A 17,669-nucleotide genomic window follows, 5' to 3' on the forward strand; every position below is an offset into this window, starting at 1 on the left:
CTTCCAGCCATTGGGTCTTGTTAGGCCTTTCTCTGCTCGATTAAAGAGCCCTTTAATACCCACTCTTTTCTCTCCATTAAGGCACTTGAACACTTCAGTGTAGTCACCTTTCAATCTTCTTTTGATAAGCTAAACATGTTGAGCTCTTTCAATAGCTCCCTGGAAGGCATTTTTCTTCAGCCTTCAGGACATTTGGTGGCTCTTTGCTGCCCCAGCTACAATTTGACAACATCTTTTCACATGAGGACACCAAAACTGGAGGCTATTCCAGTATCAGTCTCACTGATGCCGTGTCACTTCTTGTAATGTTATTGACATAATCTGTAACTGTATAGATCACTGCTGCGACCACGGTTCTATATTTGCAGCCAATATTGTTGAAAGGCTGTCGTGTAAGGGGGTCTATGGAGAGGTTCTGATTGGCTGATTATAATGATGCTATCTCTAGATGTGTATCATTTTGTAGTTGACGTTATGAATATTGGCTCTATGCTGCCCGTATTTCGAACTTGTGCTCTGCTTCCAGGGAACACCCCAGCCAGACAAGTTAGTGTCAGTTCTGCCTAGAACGAACGCTCCTTGAGTGGGGTGATCCACCTGGAGTAGCTCAAACCTCCAAAGTGCCCGGGCAGGGGCAGGACATTAGCCCAGCAAGGGAGGGGTGTGGCAGTGACATCACAAAGGCCTTTGGCAGGACCTCAGCCTATTGGTCCAAGGTGGTGGGGAGGTGGTGACCTCACAGAGAGATGCTGACATCAGCCAGGCAGGACAGGGGCGAGGGGCCAGGGAAACCTCAGAGACCCCTGTGGCTTTGCTTCAGCAAGTCTCCTTCTCCAGGTCTCTCTTTGAGGACTGAGAGAGTATTCGGGTTCACGGACATGAGCGCCACGAGGAACCTCTTTCGAGTTTTCTCTTTCCCTTTCAGTGATTTTACTAGAAAACAGCCGTCCCTGTTTAGAAGGTAAGAGCCTCCTGGAGCTTTGAAACCTGTTCAGTCTGATCCAACTGGTGAGAGTTGAATTCTAGGCATGGAACACACGAGCTTAAGGAGGCAGACTTTTATTCTGAATTGTATTTGATCCCCACCAGTGAGCTGGGCCATCCTTTGGGCTCTCTGGTGAGAACCCTCAGCCTCCCTTCCTCAGTCTCTACCCTGATTGGCTGAGCAGGGGGTTATTGACAGGGAGGAGACTCAGGTCCTTGTTGGTCTCTTTTAAGACCAAGGAAATAAGTCAGAACCAGTTCTATGTTTGATGAATTTTGCTGCTTCTCTATATTAATGGTCTCTGAGCAGTTCATGATTCTCTCTAACATTGCAGTTCTCCTCAAATACTTGCTGAATAATTCGTGTGCACTGTTGTTGGTCTGGAGCTCATCTGAGAGCACTTTATTCAGGTCATTCAATGTCTGAAATTCAAGATCCGATGAAAGCAACAAAGAATCCTGTGGCACCTTATAGTCTAACAGATGTTTTGCAGCATGAGCTTTCGTGGGTGAATACCCACTTCTTCGGATGCAAGATCCGATGGTTAGTTTGAAAATCAGAGCTCTTGGGTCCTATTCCCAACTCTGCCACTGACTGGGTGTGCGACCTCAGACAAGTCAATTCTTCTTTCTCACATGTAGCTTCTCCCTCTTTCAAGGAGGGATAATAATGATCCGCTCCTACCTACCTCACAGTGGGTGGAGGATGGGGATCCATTGGAGAGTGTCACTAGGAGTAGTGCATAATATGAGGTGTCCTATCACATTTACTCAGAGCAGATTATGACATAATAGAATAGCTGAAATACTCTATTTGATTTGGTTTTTTTCAATTTTGAAATTGTTAAGAGCAGCAACGACTTAGCTCAGACTGAAGCATCTTATCTAATGTTTGAGATCGAAGTGTCTCCTCTTTGTGTGTGACGAGACAATTTAACGCACTGTGACAAACAGGAGATGCTTTTGTTTTGCAACAAAATATTTTTGCAAAGAACTTTTATCCCACTTGTTATGATTTAGAGAAACAAACTGGTTTAGTCTGAATGGGATTTTCTGACAAACGGTTTCAATGAAATTTCCCCACTATCTCGATTCCTGGGCTCCATCCCTGCCTCTGGGGGTTTGCTGTTTGTTAGAACAGGAGTAAGGACTGGTGGCTTCTCTTTCTGGCTCTGCCACTGCCTTGCTGGCCCTTGGGTAGGTCACTTCCCTTCTCTGTGCCTCAGGCTCCTCCCCATCTGTCTAATGGGAACAGGGACAATTCTCAAGCTCTGGGCAGTCGTGAGCCTGAGTGAGAAGGGGCGTTAAAGCCCTCTGTGAAGGAGAAAGGGGAGTTTCTTGGTGTTTGCACCAAGGAATTCTAAAGTTTGCTAAAATGTCTAGTCTGTGGAAACAAGAAATGGTCAGGGCCAAACTTTTTAACCACTGCCTTTTCTAAATCCCGTTCAGGGATTTGAGTCTCTGTCTTTTAGGTACCTGGGGTTCTTTGCCAGCAGGAGAGAAGAGGTTCCTGCCTCCATTTTTGTGGCCTTAACAAACCATGTGTTGTGCCCCAGTTCTTGTCTGAGATCCCTGAAAAAGAACATCTTCCCATCCATGAACAAGACAGGACCTATCTTTCAAAGGGGAACAAAGAGACCCCTGGGACTTACAGACTAGCTAGCCTCACTTCCATAGCTAGAGAGATACTGGAATATATTCTTAAACAATCAGTTTGTCAGCAGCACCTACAGGATAATTTGGTTCTTAGGACGAGGGAGCATGGATTTGTCAAGAACAAATCATTCCAAACCCAGCCTCTTTCCTTCTTTGGCAGGGTTCCGGGCCTAGTGGAGGTGGGTAAACAGTAGATAGGATCTATCTCGGAGTTACTAAGGCTTTTGACACAGTCCCGCAGGACATTCTCACAAGCAAATGAGGGAAATGCAGTCTAGATGCAATCAGTGTCATGTGGGTGCAGAGCTGGTTGAAAGCCCAGACTCCAAGGGCCCTTCTCCAGGTTTGGCTGTCCAAGGGAGAGGGGGCACCTAGTGGGTCCTGCAGGGATCAGTCTGGGGTCCGGTACTATTCAATAGTTTCATGAATGATTTGGAAGATGGAGTGGAGAGCATGCTTCTAAAATGTGCAACTGACACCAAGCACTTTGGAGCACAGGACTGGAATCCAAAACGTCCTTAACAAATTGGAGACTTGGTCTTCTTGAGCCAAACCCCATGGCTGGGCCCCTCTCTCTAGACTGGGCTGAAGTGAAACCCCAAAGCCAGACACTCCATCTCCTGGGCAGCGCGCTCCGACCTTGAATGGTCAGATGCTGCTTAGCGCTGTCAGAGCAGCTTTGGCTGGGGGATTCTCCCAGCACTTTCCAATAGCGGGAAGGTACGAAATCCCCATTTGCCTGCTGGGGACAGAGCCCTGGGGGGGGGGGAGCAACTTGCCCAGAGTCCCCCCAGGAAAAGGAAAACAACCAGCAGTGGAACCAATAGGAAACCCAGCAATGGAACTCAGGAGTCCTGGGGGTGTGCTAGGGTGACCAGATGTCCCAATTTTGGGGTCTTTTTCTTATCTAGGATCCTATTACCCCCCACTCCCTGTCCCGATTTTTCACACTCGCTGTCTGGTCACCTTAGGGTGTAACCATGTGTGGGTCCCAGCTGCTCCGTGCCCCCCTCATTGAAGCAGGTGTGCAGGGTTAGTGCCCTGGGAAGTGCAGAGCACCAGTGGCCATGGGGCTGGCTGCAGGCAGGGCAGGAGCTGGCTGGAGGTAGGGTCTGGCTGCAGGCAAGGTGTGCGGGGCTGGCTGGAGACAGGGGTGTGTGGGGCAGGCTGTCTGGCTTCAGGCAGGGACGCAGGGGGGTGCATCAGGGGTTGGCAGGGCTGGAGACAGAGGAGTGCGGGACTGGCTGGCTTCAGCCAGGGGTGAGTGGCAGGGGGTGTGGCAGGAGTTGGCTGGAGACAGGGCAGGGGGTGTGGAAGGGGCTGGATGTGGGCAGGGGGTGTAGAGCTGGCTGCAGGCAGGGCAGGGAGGATGTGGCTGGTGCGGGCAGGGCAGAGGGTGCAGGGCTGCAGGCAGGGCGTGGGGTGCGGGGCTGGCCGGAGGCAGGGGCTGGCTGCGGTCAGGGCAGGTGGTGCGGGGCTGGCTGCAGACAGGCTGGCAGCGGGCAGGGCAGGGGGTGCGGGGCTGGCTGCAGACAGGGGCTGGCTGCGGGCAGGGCAGGGGGTGCGGGGCTGGCTGCAGACAGGCTGGCTGCGGGCAGGGCAGGGGGTGCGGGGCTGGCTGCAGACAGGGGCTGGGTGCAGGGCTGGCTGCAGACAGGGGCTGGGTGCAGGGCTGGCCGCAGACAGGGGCTGGGTGCAGGGCTGGCCGCAGACAGGGGCTGGCTGCGGGCAGGGCAGGGGGTGCGGGGCTGGATGCAGGCAGGGCAGGGGGGTGCAGCAGGGGTTGGCTGGAGCCGGGGCATGCGCGGCTGGCTGGAGACAGGGGCTGGTGTGGGCAGGGCATGGGGTGCGGGGCTGGCTGCAGACGGGCTGGCTGCGGGCAGGGCAGGGGGTGCGGGGCTGGCGGCAGACTGGGGCTGGCTGTAGGCAGGGCAGGGGGTGCGGGGCTGGCCGCAGACAGGGGCTGGCTGCGGGCAGGGCAGGGGGTGTGGGGCTGGCAGCAGATGGGGCTGGCTGCGGGCAGGGCAGGGGGTGTGGGGCTGGCAGCAGATGGGGCTGGCTGCAGGCAGGGCAGGGGGTGCGGGGCTGGCTGCGGGCAGGGCATGCGGTGCGGGGCTGGCTGCGGGCAGGGCAGGGTTGCAGAGCTGGCTGCAGGCAGGGCAGGGGGTGCGGGGCTGGCTGGAGGCAGGGCAGGGGGGTTCAGCAGGGGCTGGCTGGAGCCGGGGCGTGCTGGGCTGGCTGGAGACAGGGGCTGGCTGCAGGGAGGGCAGGGGGTGGAGGGCTGCTGAAAATGTACTGAGAGGTATTTTAAGGTGAAGATAACACCATGGTTACCAGGTGACTGGCACATCCTGGGTTAAAGAAAGGAAGGGACCTGGAGTTAATAGTTTGAAGTATTTGTGTTACCGGCCCTGTCGCTGTCTGACCCCCCTTCAGTGCGGAGCAGGTGTGTACGTTGCTGTGTGGAACGCACAGACTCCTGCAGAGCAGGGGCAGCTGTTTCCATGGCAGAGAGCCTGGCACTTAGGAGACTTTCTTGACTTGCTGTTTTGAAGCAATTCAGTAAAATAACGGTGGAGCTACAATGTCCGGTCCAAAATTTCAGCCCCCCCTGGTGCAAAAACGCTATTTTAGGATCTAAACAGGAGGCTTCCAGCGCTAGGACACCTGACCAGAGAGCTCCGTGGGGGCGTAACAGCTGCTGACTCTGAGGGTCCTGGGCAAAATCCACTTGCAGGTGGAGGCGTTTTGATTTATTTGATCGATAATGAGGAAGGCGAAGATTTAATCCCAGGTATTTTTAGTAAATGTCATGGACAGATCACGGGCAAAACCCAAAAGCTCATTGCCCATGACCCGGCCATGACTTATACCATAAATACCCCTCATTGAATCGTGGGGAGGGAGGCCCAGGGGCAGGGCACCATGTACGGGGGGAGAAGCCCCGGGGACCCACTGCCGCTCCAGATGCTGCCAGGTCAGGGGAGCCCCAGAGGCCAGCCCTGCTCCGGCCACCTCGGGACAGGTGCCAGGAGCCACTGAGCTGTGGCTGCTCCTGCCACCCTTGGAACCACTGCTCAGTCTGTCCCCAGGCCAGCTGCTGGGGCAGCCACGGAGTCAGCCACAGTGGCCACTGCAGAAGTCACAGAATCTATGACTTTTGCAGCCTCCGTGACACAGAGGGATCCCTAATAAAGAGACAAACCCCTCCCTGCTGTGACTGCAGTTCCTGGAAGGAAAGAGAAGAGAGAAGGAGAATGTGACAAAGTGGGACTGTTCTTACTGGGGTGCTGTGTGCAGATCTTAAGTATCTAGCAAAGCAAAAGGCCAGTGCAACCGAATGCCTGACACTCTGTCTCCTAGCAACGGATGGCCTGGGCACCTCCCCTGCAAAGGTGCAACTAAAAGTGTGGGAGACAAAGCGGTCAGGTGACCTCCTGGCCCGGGAAAGAAGTTGAGCAGAGAGGAGGGGCCGGAGGGGGTTGGGCAGACTGGAGCTGGCTGGGGAAAAGGGAAGCAGAGACAGGGCTCTGATCCCCAACAGGGGCTATGGGGCTCCTGGGGCCCCAAGATGGACCTAACAGGGGGGATACTGTTACCTGTGCCTGCAAGACCTGTGTTGGACTGTGTTCCTGTCGTCTAAATAAACCTTCTGCTTTACTGGCTGGCTGAGAGTCCTGGTGAATCACAGGGAGCCCGGGGGTGCAGGGCCCTGACTCCCCCACACTCCGTGACAGAGAGTGAGAGAGTCCCTGTCACTGCTCTCCCCTGCTCCCTCTCCCTTGTATTCTGTAACCCCATCTCACTGGGTTCCCTGTGCTGGTGCCATGGGGGTGACACTAGAGTTCTGGGGATTTGGGGGAGGGGAAGGGGGCTCTTCACTTCTCAGCATTTCACACAAATTTGTCTTTGGGCTGAAATTTCTCCTGTGAGGCCTCTCAGTCAGAGCTGTACCCCACCCTGTTTGGGGGAGAGGGGAGATGTAAATTGCAGAGCAGGCAGAGAAGTCGCCCATAAAGGGTCATATTGATCTGGTGACTGGTTCTGACCGGGGTCACACGTCCTCTGACACAGGCTCATGTGCAGAACATGGGAGCTCTGGCTTGTCCTAAATGCTGTAGAGTGAGAGTTCCTGGAAAGGGCAGGGGAGAGGGAGCAAGAGGAGAAAGGCAGAGCCATTGGAGACGAGGAATTGGGGGGAGAAGGAGAAGAGAACAGAGACACAATAAATCAGGCCTGCACAACTCGTAAAGCGGCGAGGGCCACATTCCTCCAAAGAAAACAGCCGAGGGCTGAAACCTCCCAGCCCGAGGAAATGCCCAGCCCTGCGGAAACAAACCCTCCTTCCCCAGCGCCGCCCCACCAAAACAGCTGTGGGCCAAAAAGGAAGGTTGGGGATGGGGAGGTGATACTTTATTTTAAATCAACCAGGGGCTCCCAGCTAAAGAGGTGGCTGGGAGCCCTCAGGGGAAAATTAAAGGGCCCGGGGCTCTGGCGGCTGGGGGAACCCGGCAGGGCCGGCTCTAGGTTTTTTTGCTGCCCCAAGCAAAAAAAAATTGTGGCTGTCCCCCTTCCCAGCCCTGGGCTCCCCCCGTACTCTCCTGCTGCGCCAGTCCTGGGCTCCCCCCCCCCCCGTCACCCCAGTGCTGGGCTTCCCCCTTTCCTCCCCACCAGTGCCCTCCCTCCACCCTGCTGCTGCCCCAGCCCTGGGCTCCCTCCCACCAGTGCCCCCTCCACACCTCCTGCTGCCCCAGCCCTGGGTCACTGGTAACTCGCTCCCAGGGCGGGTCATTCAGCAGGAATTTTGGATGTGCACAGAACACAGACAGGATTGGTTCCCATATGGTTACAGATCTGCAGTAAAGTGGAACAATTTTCAGCTTGTGTGATTGGAGGATATCTGGATGAATATTATAAGACTGTCCTCCATAAATGAGGAAAAGTTGAGGTGCCTTTATTATTCTTTTGTTCCACTCTTTCTTTCTATGGGGAATTTGCCAATGCAATATCACTGTCTTCCTTTCAAACAAACAAAAAGGCAATGGCTGTTGAAAATAGCAATTCCAGTCCTAATAAGCATTTCTTGCTCAATTTTATCCTACTTTTTCTACAGCAAGTTACAGTGGATCAGTATATTTGATTTGGGAGAAATGAAGTAACAGCTGCCCAAACCGAGCTTGAGCACTCCTGAATTTTGAGGTGTTCAAATCTGGAAAGCAGGTGCTGGGGGCGGGGGGACTCCATGGGGGAGCATGGCAGCAAATGTCTGGAGCTGCACGGAGCCAGACACGCTGGTCTGAGTGGCACAGTAAGCAGTTTGGGGTTTGGAGAAGGGGTAGGTGGTTCCGGGGGGGCAGTCAAGGGACAAGGAGCAGGGGGGGTTGGAGGGGGCAGAGGTTCGGAGGGGCAGTCAGGGGACAGGCAGCAATAGGATAGGCATGGGAGTCCAGGAGGTTTATCAGGGGACTGGTCGGGGGTGGGGTCCTGGGGGGAAGTTGGGTGGGGTCTCAGGAGGGGGCAGTTGGGGACAAGGAGAAGGGAGGTTTAGATGGGGCAGGGGTCTCAGGAGGGGGTAATCAGGGGACAAGGACCAGTGGTGCTTAGATAGGGGGTGTTGGTCCTGGGGGAAATTGGGGCAGGGGTCTGGGGAGGGGGCAATCAGCGGCCAGGGGCTGGAATTCAATCAGCGGCCAGGGGCGTGACTCCCGGCCACGGCTGGGATGTAAAAGGCTCTGGGCTCCCCGCGGATGCCGGCAGCCCAGAGTCCTTTGATTCCCTGCCGTGGCTGGGAATCAAAGGGCTTTGGACTGCCAGCAGAGCGCCGGGGATTTAGAATCTCCCGGCGGGCCGCACAGTGAGGCTCCGCAGGCCGCATGTTGTGCAGGCCTGTGATAGAGGTATATAAAATCATGAGTGATGTTGAGAAAGTAGATAAGGAAAAGTTATTTACTTACTCCCATAATACAAGAACTAGGGGCCACCAAATGAAATTAATAGGCAGCAGGTTTAAAACAAATAAAAGGAAGTTCTTCTTCACACAGCGCACAGTCAACTTGTGGAACTCCTTGCCTGAGGAGGGTGTGAAGGCTAGGACTATAACAGGGTTTAAAAGAAAACTGGATAAATTCACGGAGGCTAAGTCCATTAATGGCTATTAGCCAGGATGGGTAAGGAATGGTGTCCCTAGCCTCTCTTTGTCAGAGGATGGAGATGGATGGCAGGAGAGAGATCACTTGATCATTGTCTGTTAGGTTCACTCCCTGGGCTGCTTCTGCTCTACAACTATAATTGTCTTTTTACACCAAAATCACTAACTTGAGCACCCAATTCCATGTACAGTCCTAGTGGATGTAAGGCACAGGTAACTTTTGCCTCAGGGTAGCTTGTTGGCATCAACCCTCTCTCCCCCACCTGGAGCTAATGAAATTCCTGGCTGGAGGGACACACGCTCCTACAAGTCAAAAGGGAAGGAGCTGATAGAAAAGATCACAGGACTGACCCCAAAGAAGGGTGAGCTGCAAAAGGGAGAAGCAGGCAACTCATCTGGCAGAGCTGAGAGACCACAGTGAAGATGGTGCAAAGATCACTATATTGGAATTAGCAAATGTGATATTTTTAAAAACAAATCTTTGGGAAGCCCTAACAAAGGCATTTCTTACAGTTCTCTCCGATTTGGATTTTCTGATATCTAATAGGGAATGACATCTGATTGAAGCTTTTCCCAAATGCAGAGCATGTGTAGGGGAGCTCTCATGTGTGTATTCTCTGATGTGTAATAAGGTTTGAGCTCTGCCTGAAGCTTTTCCCGCACTCAGAGCACGTGTAGGGCATCTCCCCTGTGTGGATTCTCTGATGTCTGATAAGGTGAGAGCTCCACCCGAAACTTTCCCCGCACTCAGTACACGTGACTGTAGAGAGTCTCTCCCATGTGGATTCTCTGATGTGTGATAAGGGCAGAGCGATCACTGAAGCTTTTCCCACACTAAGCACGTGTAGGGCTTCTCTCCCGTGTGGATTCTCTGATGTGTGATAAGGGCAGAGCGGTGACTGAAGCTTTTCCCACACTCAGAGCATGTGTAGGGCTTCTCTCCCGTGTGGATTCTCTGATGTGTGATAAGGGCAGAGCGCTGACTAAAGCTTTTCCCACACTCAGAGCATGTGTAGGGCTTCTCTCCCGTGTGGATTCTCTGATGTGTGATAAGGATAGAGCAATCACTGAAGCTTTTCCCACTCAGAGCACGTGTAGGGCTTCTCTCCCGTGTGGATTCTCTGATGTGTGATAAGGGCAGAGCGGCGACTGAAGCTTTTCCCGCACTCAGAGCACGTGTAGGGCTTCTCTCCTGTGTGGATTCTCTGATGTGTGATAAGGTTTGAGCGCAGACTGAAGCTTTTCCCGCACTTAGAGCATGTGTAGGGCGTCTCCCCTGTGTGGATTCTACAATGTGTGATAAGGTTTGAGCGCTGACTAAAGCTTTTCCCGCACTTAGAGCATGTGTAGGGCGTCTCCCCTGTGTGGATTCTACAATGTGTGATAAGGTTTGAGCGCTGACTAAAGCTTTTCCCGCACTCACAGCATGTGTAGGGCTTCTCTCCCGTGTGGATTCTCTGATGTGTGATAAGGGCAGAGCAATAACTGAAGCTTTTCCCACACTCAGAGCACGTGTAGGGCGTCTCCCCTGTGTGGATTCTCTGATGTGTGATAAGGTGTGAGCGCTGACTGAAGTTCTCCTCTGGCCTCTGCTGAGTCTCAGAGGCTTTTACTGTTTCTCGGAGTGCACAACTCCTGGAAACATTCCTTTGGGTCTTCCTGATAACATCCCATGTGGTGCTCCTTGCTCAGCATCTTCCTGCTGGGGTTTCTGCTCCTCATTCTCACGCACCATCCTATCACCTGATGGGAGACAGAGAGAATCCAGGCATAGGTCACTCCCTGTGCCTGAGAGAAAGGAAATCTCAGAGACAGGAATTTTAAAAGGGATGAACAAACCAAAATATGTGCAGGAGAGATCAAACCTATCAGGAGCTGATTTTCCCCAGAGGAGAGAGGAAGGGATCAGTTTTGGTCTGCATTTCACCAGAACATGGAGGGGGGAAAGTGGGATCAGGTAGGGATCTGCTGCCAGTTGTTAGTCAGGATAGGTGGGAAGCCATGAGTGACATCTGCCTAATTATTCCACATCTGCAGGGAACAATCCTGAACTTGGAGAGCTCACAAGGTCTTTGTAGGGCATCCCGAATGTTTCCTGTATTCACGGACAGTTTTTGACTTGCTTTAACCAAGTCCTCACCTGTGCAGGCAGCTCTTGGAAGCACTTCTTTCTCAGAGCCCTGGAGGTCCAGGACCCACGGCTCTTCCCCTCGTTCCAGCTGTGAGACCACATCAGGTTTGGAATTTAGAAACCCTATGCCAGGCAAAGAAAACAAGGGAGGTCAGTGGAATTTGTGGGATACTTGTCACAAAGAATATTCCATGGTTTTAAGCTCAGATCATTTTTAAGCAGTAACATCCCAAGACCAGCTTCCTTGGCTCCAAGTGGCACGAGTTATTATTATTATTAATCATACGCATTACCTGAGTGCCTAAGGACCAATTAACAGTGTGTCTCCGTTGTGCTAGGCACAGTACAAATGCAGAATAGTACATGGCCCATGCTCTGAAGAATTTACAGTCTAAATAGACAAGACAGACGCAGCATGGGGGAAGGGGCAGAACCCTCTGTTAGAATGGCGATATTCAGGCCTGCCTGCAAAGCCTATATTTAAAGAACTTAGGTGTATTTTTATCACTTAGCTAGTTACAGGAGTATGAAAACAAAGAATCAAAATCACAGTCTGCCTGTGTCTGGGCCTTCTCTCACTAGGACAGCCTGAGGCCTTGTTCTTAGGCTAAGGCCTTTGGCTAAGCAGCAGGGGCAGCCATAAGCTGGGAAGCGAAGGGTCCCATCCTCACATCCCAAACCAGTCACACTGAAATAAGGTGCTATTGGGCTGTTAGGAAGACAGTCCTGTCCGGATCTTAAGATGGTTAAAGAAACCTTAATTTGATAGCATTCTGTCTGGCAAGAAATCACTTATCAATGGTTGTGGTTGTGAAACCCTCATTTCTGTATTGCTTTATCTTTATGGCCACCACTTTTACATTGTTAATCAGTCTGGTTCTCTAATTGTTTCTCTCTCCTGTATAATTAATGTTGCCAGGTGTAAGTTAATTAGGGTACTGGTTTATAATTGGTTAGAGCAGGAGTAGGCAACCTATGGCGGCACACGAGCTGATTTTCAGAGGCACTTACACTGCCCAGGTCCTGGCCACCGGTCCAGAAGGCTCTGCATTTTAATTTAATTTTAAATGAAGCTTCTTAAACATTTTAAAAACCTTACTGACTTTACATACAATAGTTCAATTATGTATTATAAACTTATAGAAAGAGACTTTCTAAAAACGTTAAAATGTATTATTGGCACATGAAATCTTAAATTAGAGTGAATAAATGAAGACTCAGCACACCACTTCTGAAAGGTGGCCGACGCCTGGGTTAGAGAATTATGTCACAATATGTTAGAATTGGTTAGTTCAATTTCAGCACAATTACTGGTTAAGGTATAGCTGAGAATATTACTCTATAAATGGGGTCAAACAGGAGGGAGGAAGGAAATTGGAATAATAGAATATCAGGGTTGGAAGGGACCTCAGGAGGTCATCTAGTCCCACCCCTGCTCAAAGCAGGATCAATCCCCAACTAAATCATCCCAGCCGAGGCTTTGTCAAGCCTGATCTTAAAAACCTCTAAGGAAGGAGATTCCACCACCTCCCTAGGGAGCCCATCCCAGGGCTTCACCACCCTCCTAGTGAAATAGTGTTTCCTAATATCCAACCTAAACCTCCCCCATTGCAACTTGAAATCATTACTCTTTGTTCTGTCATCTGCTACCACTGAGAAGAGTCTAGGCCTGGTCAACACGGGGGGGGGGGTTCGATCTAAGGTACGCAACTTCAGCTACGCAAATAGCGTAGCTGAAGTCGAATACCTTAGTTCGAATTACTTACCCGTCCTTACGCCGCGGGATCGACGTCCGCAGCTCCCCCGTCGACTCCGCCACCGCCGTTCGCGGTGGTGGAGTTCCGGAGTCGACAGGAGCGCGTTCGGAGTTCAATATGAGACGCGATATATCGAACTCCGAGAAATCGATTGCTACCCGCCGATCCGGCGGGTAGTGAAGACCTACCCCTAGATCCATCCTCTTTGAAGCCCCCTTTCAGGTAGTTGAAAGCAGCTGTCAAATCCCCCCCTCATTCTTCTCTTCTGCAGACTAAACAATCCCAGTCCCCTCAGCCTCTCCTCAGAAGTCATGTGTTCCAGTCCCCTAACCATTTTTGTTGCCCCCCGCTGGATGCTTTCCAATTTTTCCACATCCTTCTTATAGTGTTGGGCTCAAAACTGGACACAGTGCTCCAGATGAGGCCCCATGAATGTTGAATGTTGGTTGGGGGCGAACGGGAACAGGGACACAGGCCAGGCTCTGCGGCATCAGAGCTGGGAAGGGAACACTGGGGAACAGACTGTATCGGCGTATAGAGATAAGCCCGACTGGTGTGAAGGGCTTCGGAATATGTAATCTTATAGGTGTAAAAATTGTACAGACTATACCACCCTGTGACATCATCAACGAAGTGCCCATTTGTGCCTGGCTAGGGGCCCTGCTCTGGGCGGGAGGATGCAGCAAGGACTCAGGATCGGTGGCCAGGGTCGCTGTGCATAGGAGATGGGGAGGTTATGTGAGGAGGCGGGTAATGAGTGGGAGAGGGAGGTCAAGAGTTAAAATAATAATATTTGGGGGGAAAAAAATGTATAATAAAGTGAAACTGAACAGAAATAAAACTGGAGTGGAGGCTCTAAAGCAACAAGGCTTGGGTAGGGATTTGGGGTTAAAGGTCTGGGATCCCCCACAGCTCCAGATCCCCAAACCTCTCCTCCCTCCCACTGACCCACCCACCCCACTTCCTGGGTGCCCTTCCCCCACACTCCCCTCCCCTTCTTCCCATTACTCTCAGCCAGCACCACCTCCCGGCGCCTTGGTAGCTTCTTGTGTTCCCTCCTCGTCTCTCACAACCTCCCTCCTCGTCTCTCACAACCTCCGCTGCTTCTTAGCTCTAACCCTGCACACACCCGCCCCATGTCCTGGCATATCTACTACCCCCCGTCTCCGTCCCTCCCACGGCTCGCTTATCCCTTCACCCATGGGATCCTGAACGGCAACATTACACGCTCTCCTAAAAGAGCTCATCTGACTGTCACACAAGCCATGCATGAGTCACACACCTATTTACTCAATTTAGAATTCTACAGGCAGCATATTTTCCTCTTAAAATGAGGAAAAGGCATGAAAGCTACAGTGATTAATGTAGTTACTAATGTAGCCAATAAGGATACATTCAATGCAATTTTAAAATGTGTGACAGCACCAAAAAGGCACATGTCCAAAAATGGTACTAGTGGGTGGGAGATAAGGCAAAAAAAGGGGGGCAAGGAAACCTGTCAAAACTTGTATGATGAATAAAGGTATAAAGTTATTACTGCTCAGGTTCTTCAGAGACCCCACAGGTTCTAATAACCCAGGGGACAGGACTCCTTACCCAGCGAGGTCACCGTCTCATAGTTCTCCTGCATGACATCCCTGTAGAGGGCTCTCTGAACAGGGTCCAGCAGAGCCCATTCCTCCCTGGTGAAATATACAGCCACCTCCTCGAAGGTCACCGGCCCCTGAAAGAGCAAGAGTCCAACACTCAGTACCTGCTGCCCCACTCACAATCCCACTATTCACGGAACAGCAGCATCAGGGAAATGGAAGCTCTGAGAGGCACATGTTAACAGAGTCCCACCTCACCTAGCTTAGAGCAGCCAGGCAGCATCAGAGGGTAGAAAGAGAGAAACTTTGTGTCTCCCAGATGACAGACGCAGGCAGGGTCGTCACATTTATCACATACCTACTAGCCAGAGTTTGATATAGGAGATGGGGCTGGCTCTGGACCCTACTAATGGCTCCCTGGTAGGAAACACTCTCCAAATAAAATATAAGGAAGAAAAGGGAAGTCAGTAGTAAAGAATATTAGTTAGAACAGGGTGTGACGAGGCGGTTCTGGTGGGACCCAACTGAGAGTGCCAATTCAGGACCAATTGCTCAAATAGGGCAGTCACAGCCCAAGCCTGGGGTTTTTCCACCTCTAAGGCCTTGGCTACACATGAAAATTGCAGCACTGGGAGTTACAGCGCTGGCCATGCACCCGTGTAGGGACAGCGCTGCAGTGTGGCCACACTTGACAGCATTTCCAGCGCTGTATTGAGAGGTGCATTGTGGGCAGCTATCCCACAGAGCACCTCGTCCTATTTTGGCGCTGAGTATTGTGGGAAGGGGAAGGAAGTGTGCGGGTCATTCTGCTTCCTGTTCCAACGCCCCGTGGTGCATCGCTTCACATCCCAGCAGTCACAGTTATTCCGGCCACGTTTGTGAGTCGCTTGCTGTGTTTTAATCACAATTTCTGTGGGAAATGGAGCCCGAGCTGCTGAGGACTGTGCTGATGAGTGTCATTTGGCAGTTGAGCTCTTCCTTCAGCTCCAAAGTGACAGTGAGGAGTCCGACGATATCGAGTAGCCTGCCGCGTGTGACACTACATTGCTTGTGGCATTCACGGAAATGCTCTGCACAGTTGAACGCCGCTTTTGGGCTCAGGAAACAAGCACTGAGTGGTGGGATCACATCGTCATGGAAGTCTGGGATGACGAGCAGTGGCTGCAGAACTTTCGGATGAGAAAAGCCACTTTCATGGGACTGTGTGCTGAGCTCGCCCCCACCCTGCGGCGCAAGGACACAAGATGGAGAGCTGTCCTGACGGTGGAAAAGCGGGTGGCTATTGCAATCTGGAAGCTGGCAACTCCAGACAGCTACCGGTTGGTCGGGAACCAGTTTGGAGTGGGAAAGTCGACCGCTGGAATCGTGTTGATGCAAGTTTCCAGTGCAATTAATCGCATTCTGCTAAGAAGAACCGTGACTCTGGGGAACGTGCAGGACATTGTGGATGGCTTTGCACAAATGGGTTTCCCTAACTGTGGAGGGGCGATAGATAGGACGCATATTCCTATTCTGGCACCCCCCCACCTAGCATCCGAGTATGTTAATCGGAAGGGGTATTTCTCTATGGTTCTCCAGGCGCTTGTGGATCACCGTGGGCGTTTCATTGACATTTACACAGGCTGGCCTGGAAAGGTGCATGATGTACGCATCTTTCGGAACAGTGGCCTGTTCAGGAAGATGCAGGCAGGGACTTTTTTCCCAGACAGGAAGATCACAGTAGGGGACGTCGAAATGCCCATTGTGATCCTTGGAGACCCCGCTTACCCGTTACTGCCTTGGCTCATGAAACCCTATACAGGGAAACTTGACAGGAGCAAGGACCGGTTCAACTACAGGCTGAGCCGGTGCCGAATGACTGTGTAGTGTGCTTTTGGGCGTTTAAAAGCTAGATGGAGGTCCCTGTATGGGAAGCTAGACTTGGGGGAAAGCAGCATCCCTGCGGTTATATCCGTGTGCTGTACCCTCCATAATATTTGTGAAGGGAAGGGTGAAACATTCAGTCAGGCATGGACCACCGAGGTTCAAGTTGTGGAGGCTGAATATGCACAGCCAGAGAGCAGGGCTAATAGAGAGGCCCAGCACAGGGCTACAAGGATTAGGGATGCCTTGAGGGAAGAATTTGAGGCTGAAAGCCAACAGTAATGTTTGTTGCCTTGCATGGGAGTGAAGTGCAGTGGTTACAGTGGTAGGATTCTATTATTCCCTAAAATGATTTGCAGTGCCTGTTTCTTTACTGGGCTAAGGTATCTTTCCACTATCTGCAATAATAAAGACTGTTTTCAAACCAAGAATTCTTTTATTGAAAAGAAACAAACTTCCTTGACAGACAGACACACAACATTTCAGGAACATAAGAGGACAGGGGTGTGGGTTGGTGAACTGTACATTCACAAGTTTGCATATGTCCTGTCTGGAGTGCTGTGCAATGACTGCTGCACTTCAGGGTGCATATACTGCATGGTGATGGGGGTTGAGTACAGAGGGTAATGGTTGTAGTTCTCAGGGCTGGTTGGTGAACGTACAGGTGTTGGAGGCAGCTGGTGGTGGTAAGAACCTGGATGCTGGGGAAGGGGGGTTTGAGCTGACATTGGGGCACAAGGGGAAAAGCTTTGGGACGGGGGGGCGGGGGAGTAGCACGGTAGTGCTCTGCTTGCATGGCTACGAGTGATTCCATAGAGTCCGCTTGGCGCGACAGGATGCTTAGCAGCTGCTCTGTGCTCTTCCTCTTGGCCACTGCGTTTCTCTGGCGGATCCTGCTTTCCCTTTCTCTCCAGTCCTGCAGAGTCCTACTCTCTCTAGCAGAGTGATCAATAACTGCTTTCTGCATGTCTTCCTTGGTTTTGTGGCTTTTTCCTTAGATTTTGCAGTCTCTGAGCAGTGCTGGAGCTAGGCAGTCCAGCAGTAAAGGTCACTTTTGGAAGGCAAAAATGGCAACAGTTAACAGGGTAGCATTGTTCATTATCTCATCCAGACAGTAATTCCCACACACTGAAGGAGTTTACAGTCTTCACTTTAGCATACTTTTCCCATAACAAATAATAGCACACAGCAGAACAGGACCCACGAAATGGTGAGTAAGGGGTACTGAGATTGCTTCAGGGCTGTGCAGGGGTTTCTGTGCGTTGGGGACAGCAAACAGCTACAGGGGGGATCTGCATTAAAGAGTCTCCCAACATTTTCCACAGCAGTTACTCCTGGAAGATGTCTCGCTGCTACGGATCACCAGAGAAGCAAGGGAGTGTCTTCTACAGCAATGCGGATTCCGCCCTGGCCCCTCAGCTTGCCTGTGTGCAGCAATGGTCCCCCCACCCCTGATGGCAGAGTGGCGCGGACGCGTTAGCCTGACTGGGACAAAGACCACAGTGGCTCTCCCTATAAACCTGCACAGACACATTGCCCAT

At 51.8% G+C, this 17,669-nt stretch overlaps 1 protein-coding gene across 1 annotated transcript; it reads right to left on the reverse strand.

Moving 5' to 3' along the window:
* Positions 1-9,439: 9,439 nt before the first annotated feature.
* Positions 9,440-10,314, reverse strand: LOC120381717 (gastrula zinc finger protein XlCGF49.1-like; the record flags this gene model as incomplete). The annotated part of the gene is made up of 2 exons (XM_039499838.1): positions 9,440-9,832; positions 9,999-10,314. Coding segments are annotated over 2 exons (546 nt in total), but the record flags the coding sequence as incomplete, so codon positions are not given.
* Between the last annotated feature and the right edge of the window lie 7,355 nt (positions 10,315-17,669).

The sequence above is a fragment of the Mauremys reevesii genome, linkage group 14 (genome assembly GCF_016161935.1).
Source record: "Mauremys reevesii isolate NIE-2019 linkage group 14, ASM1616193v1, whole genome shotgun sequence".
Lineage (NCBI taxonomy): Eukaryota > Metazoa > Chordata > Testudines > Geoemydidae > Mauremys > Mauremys reevesii.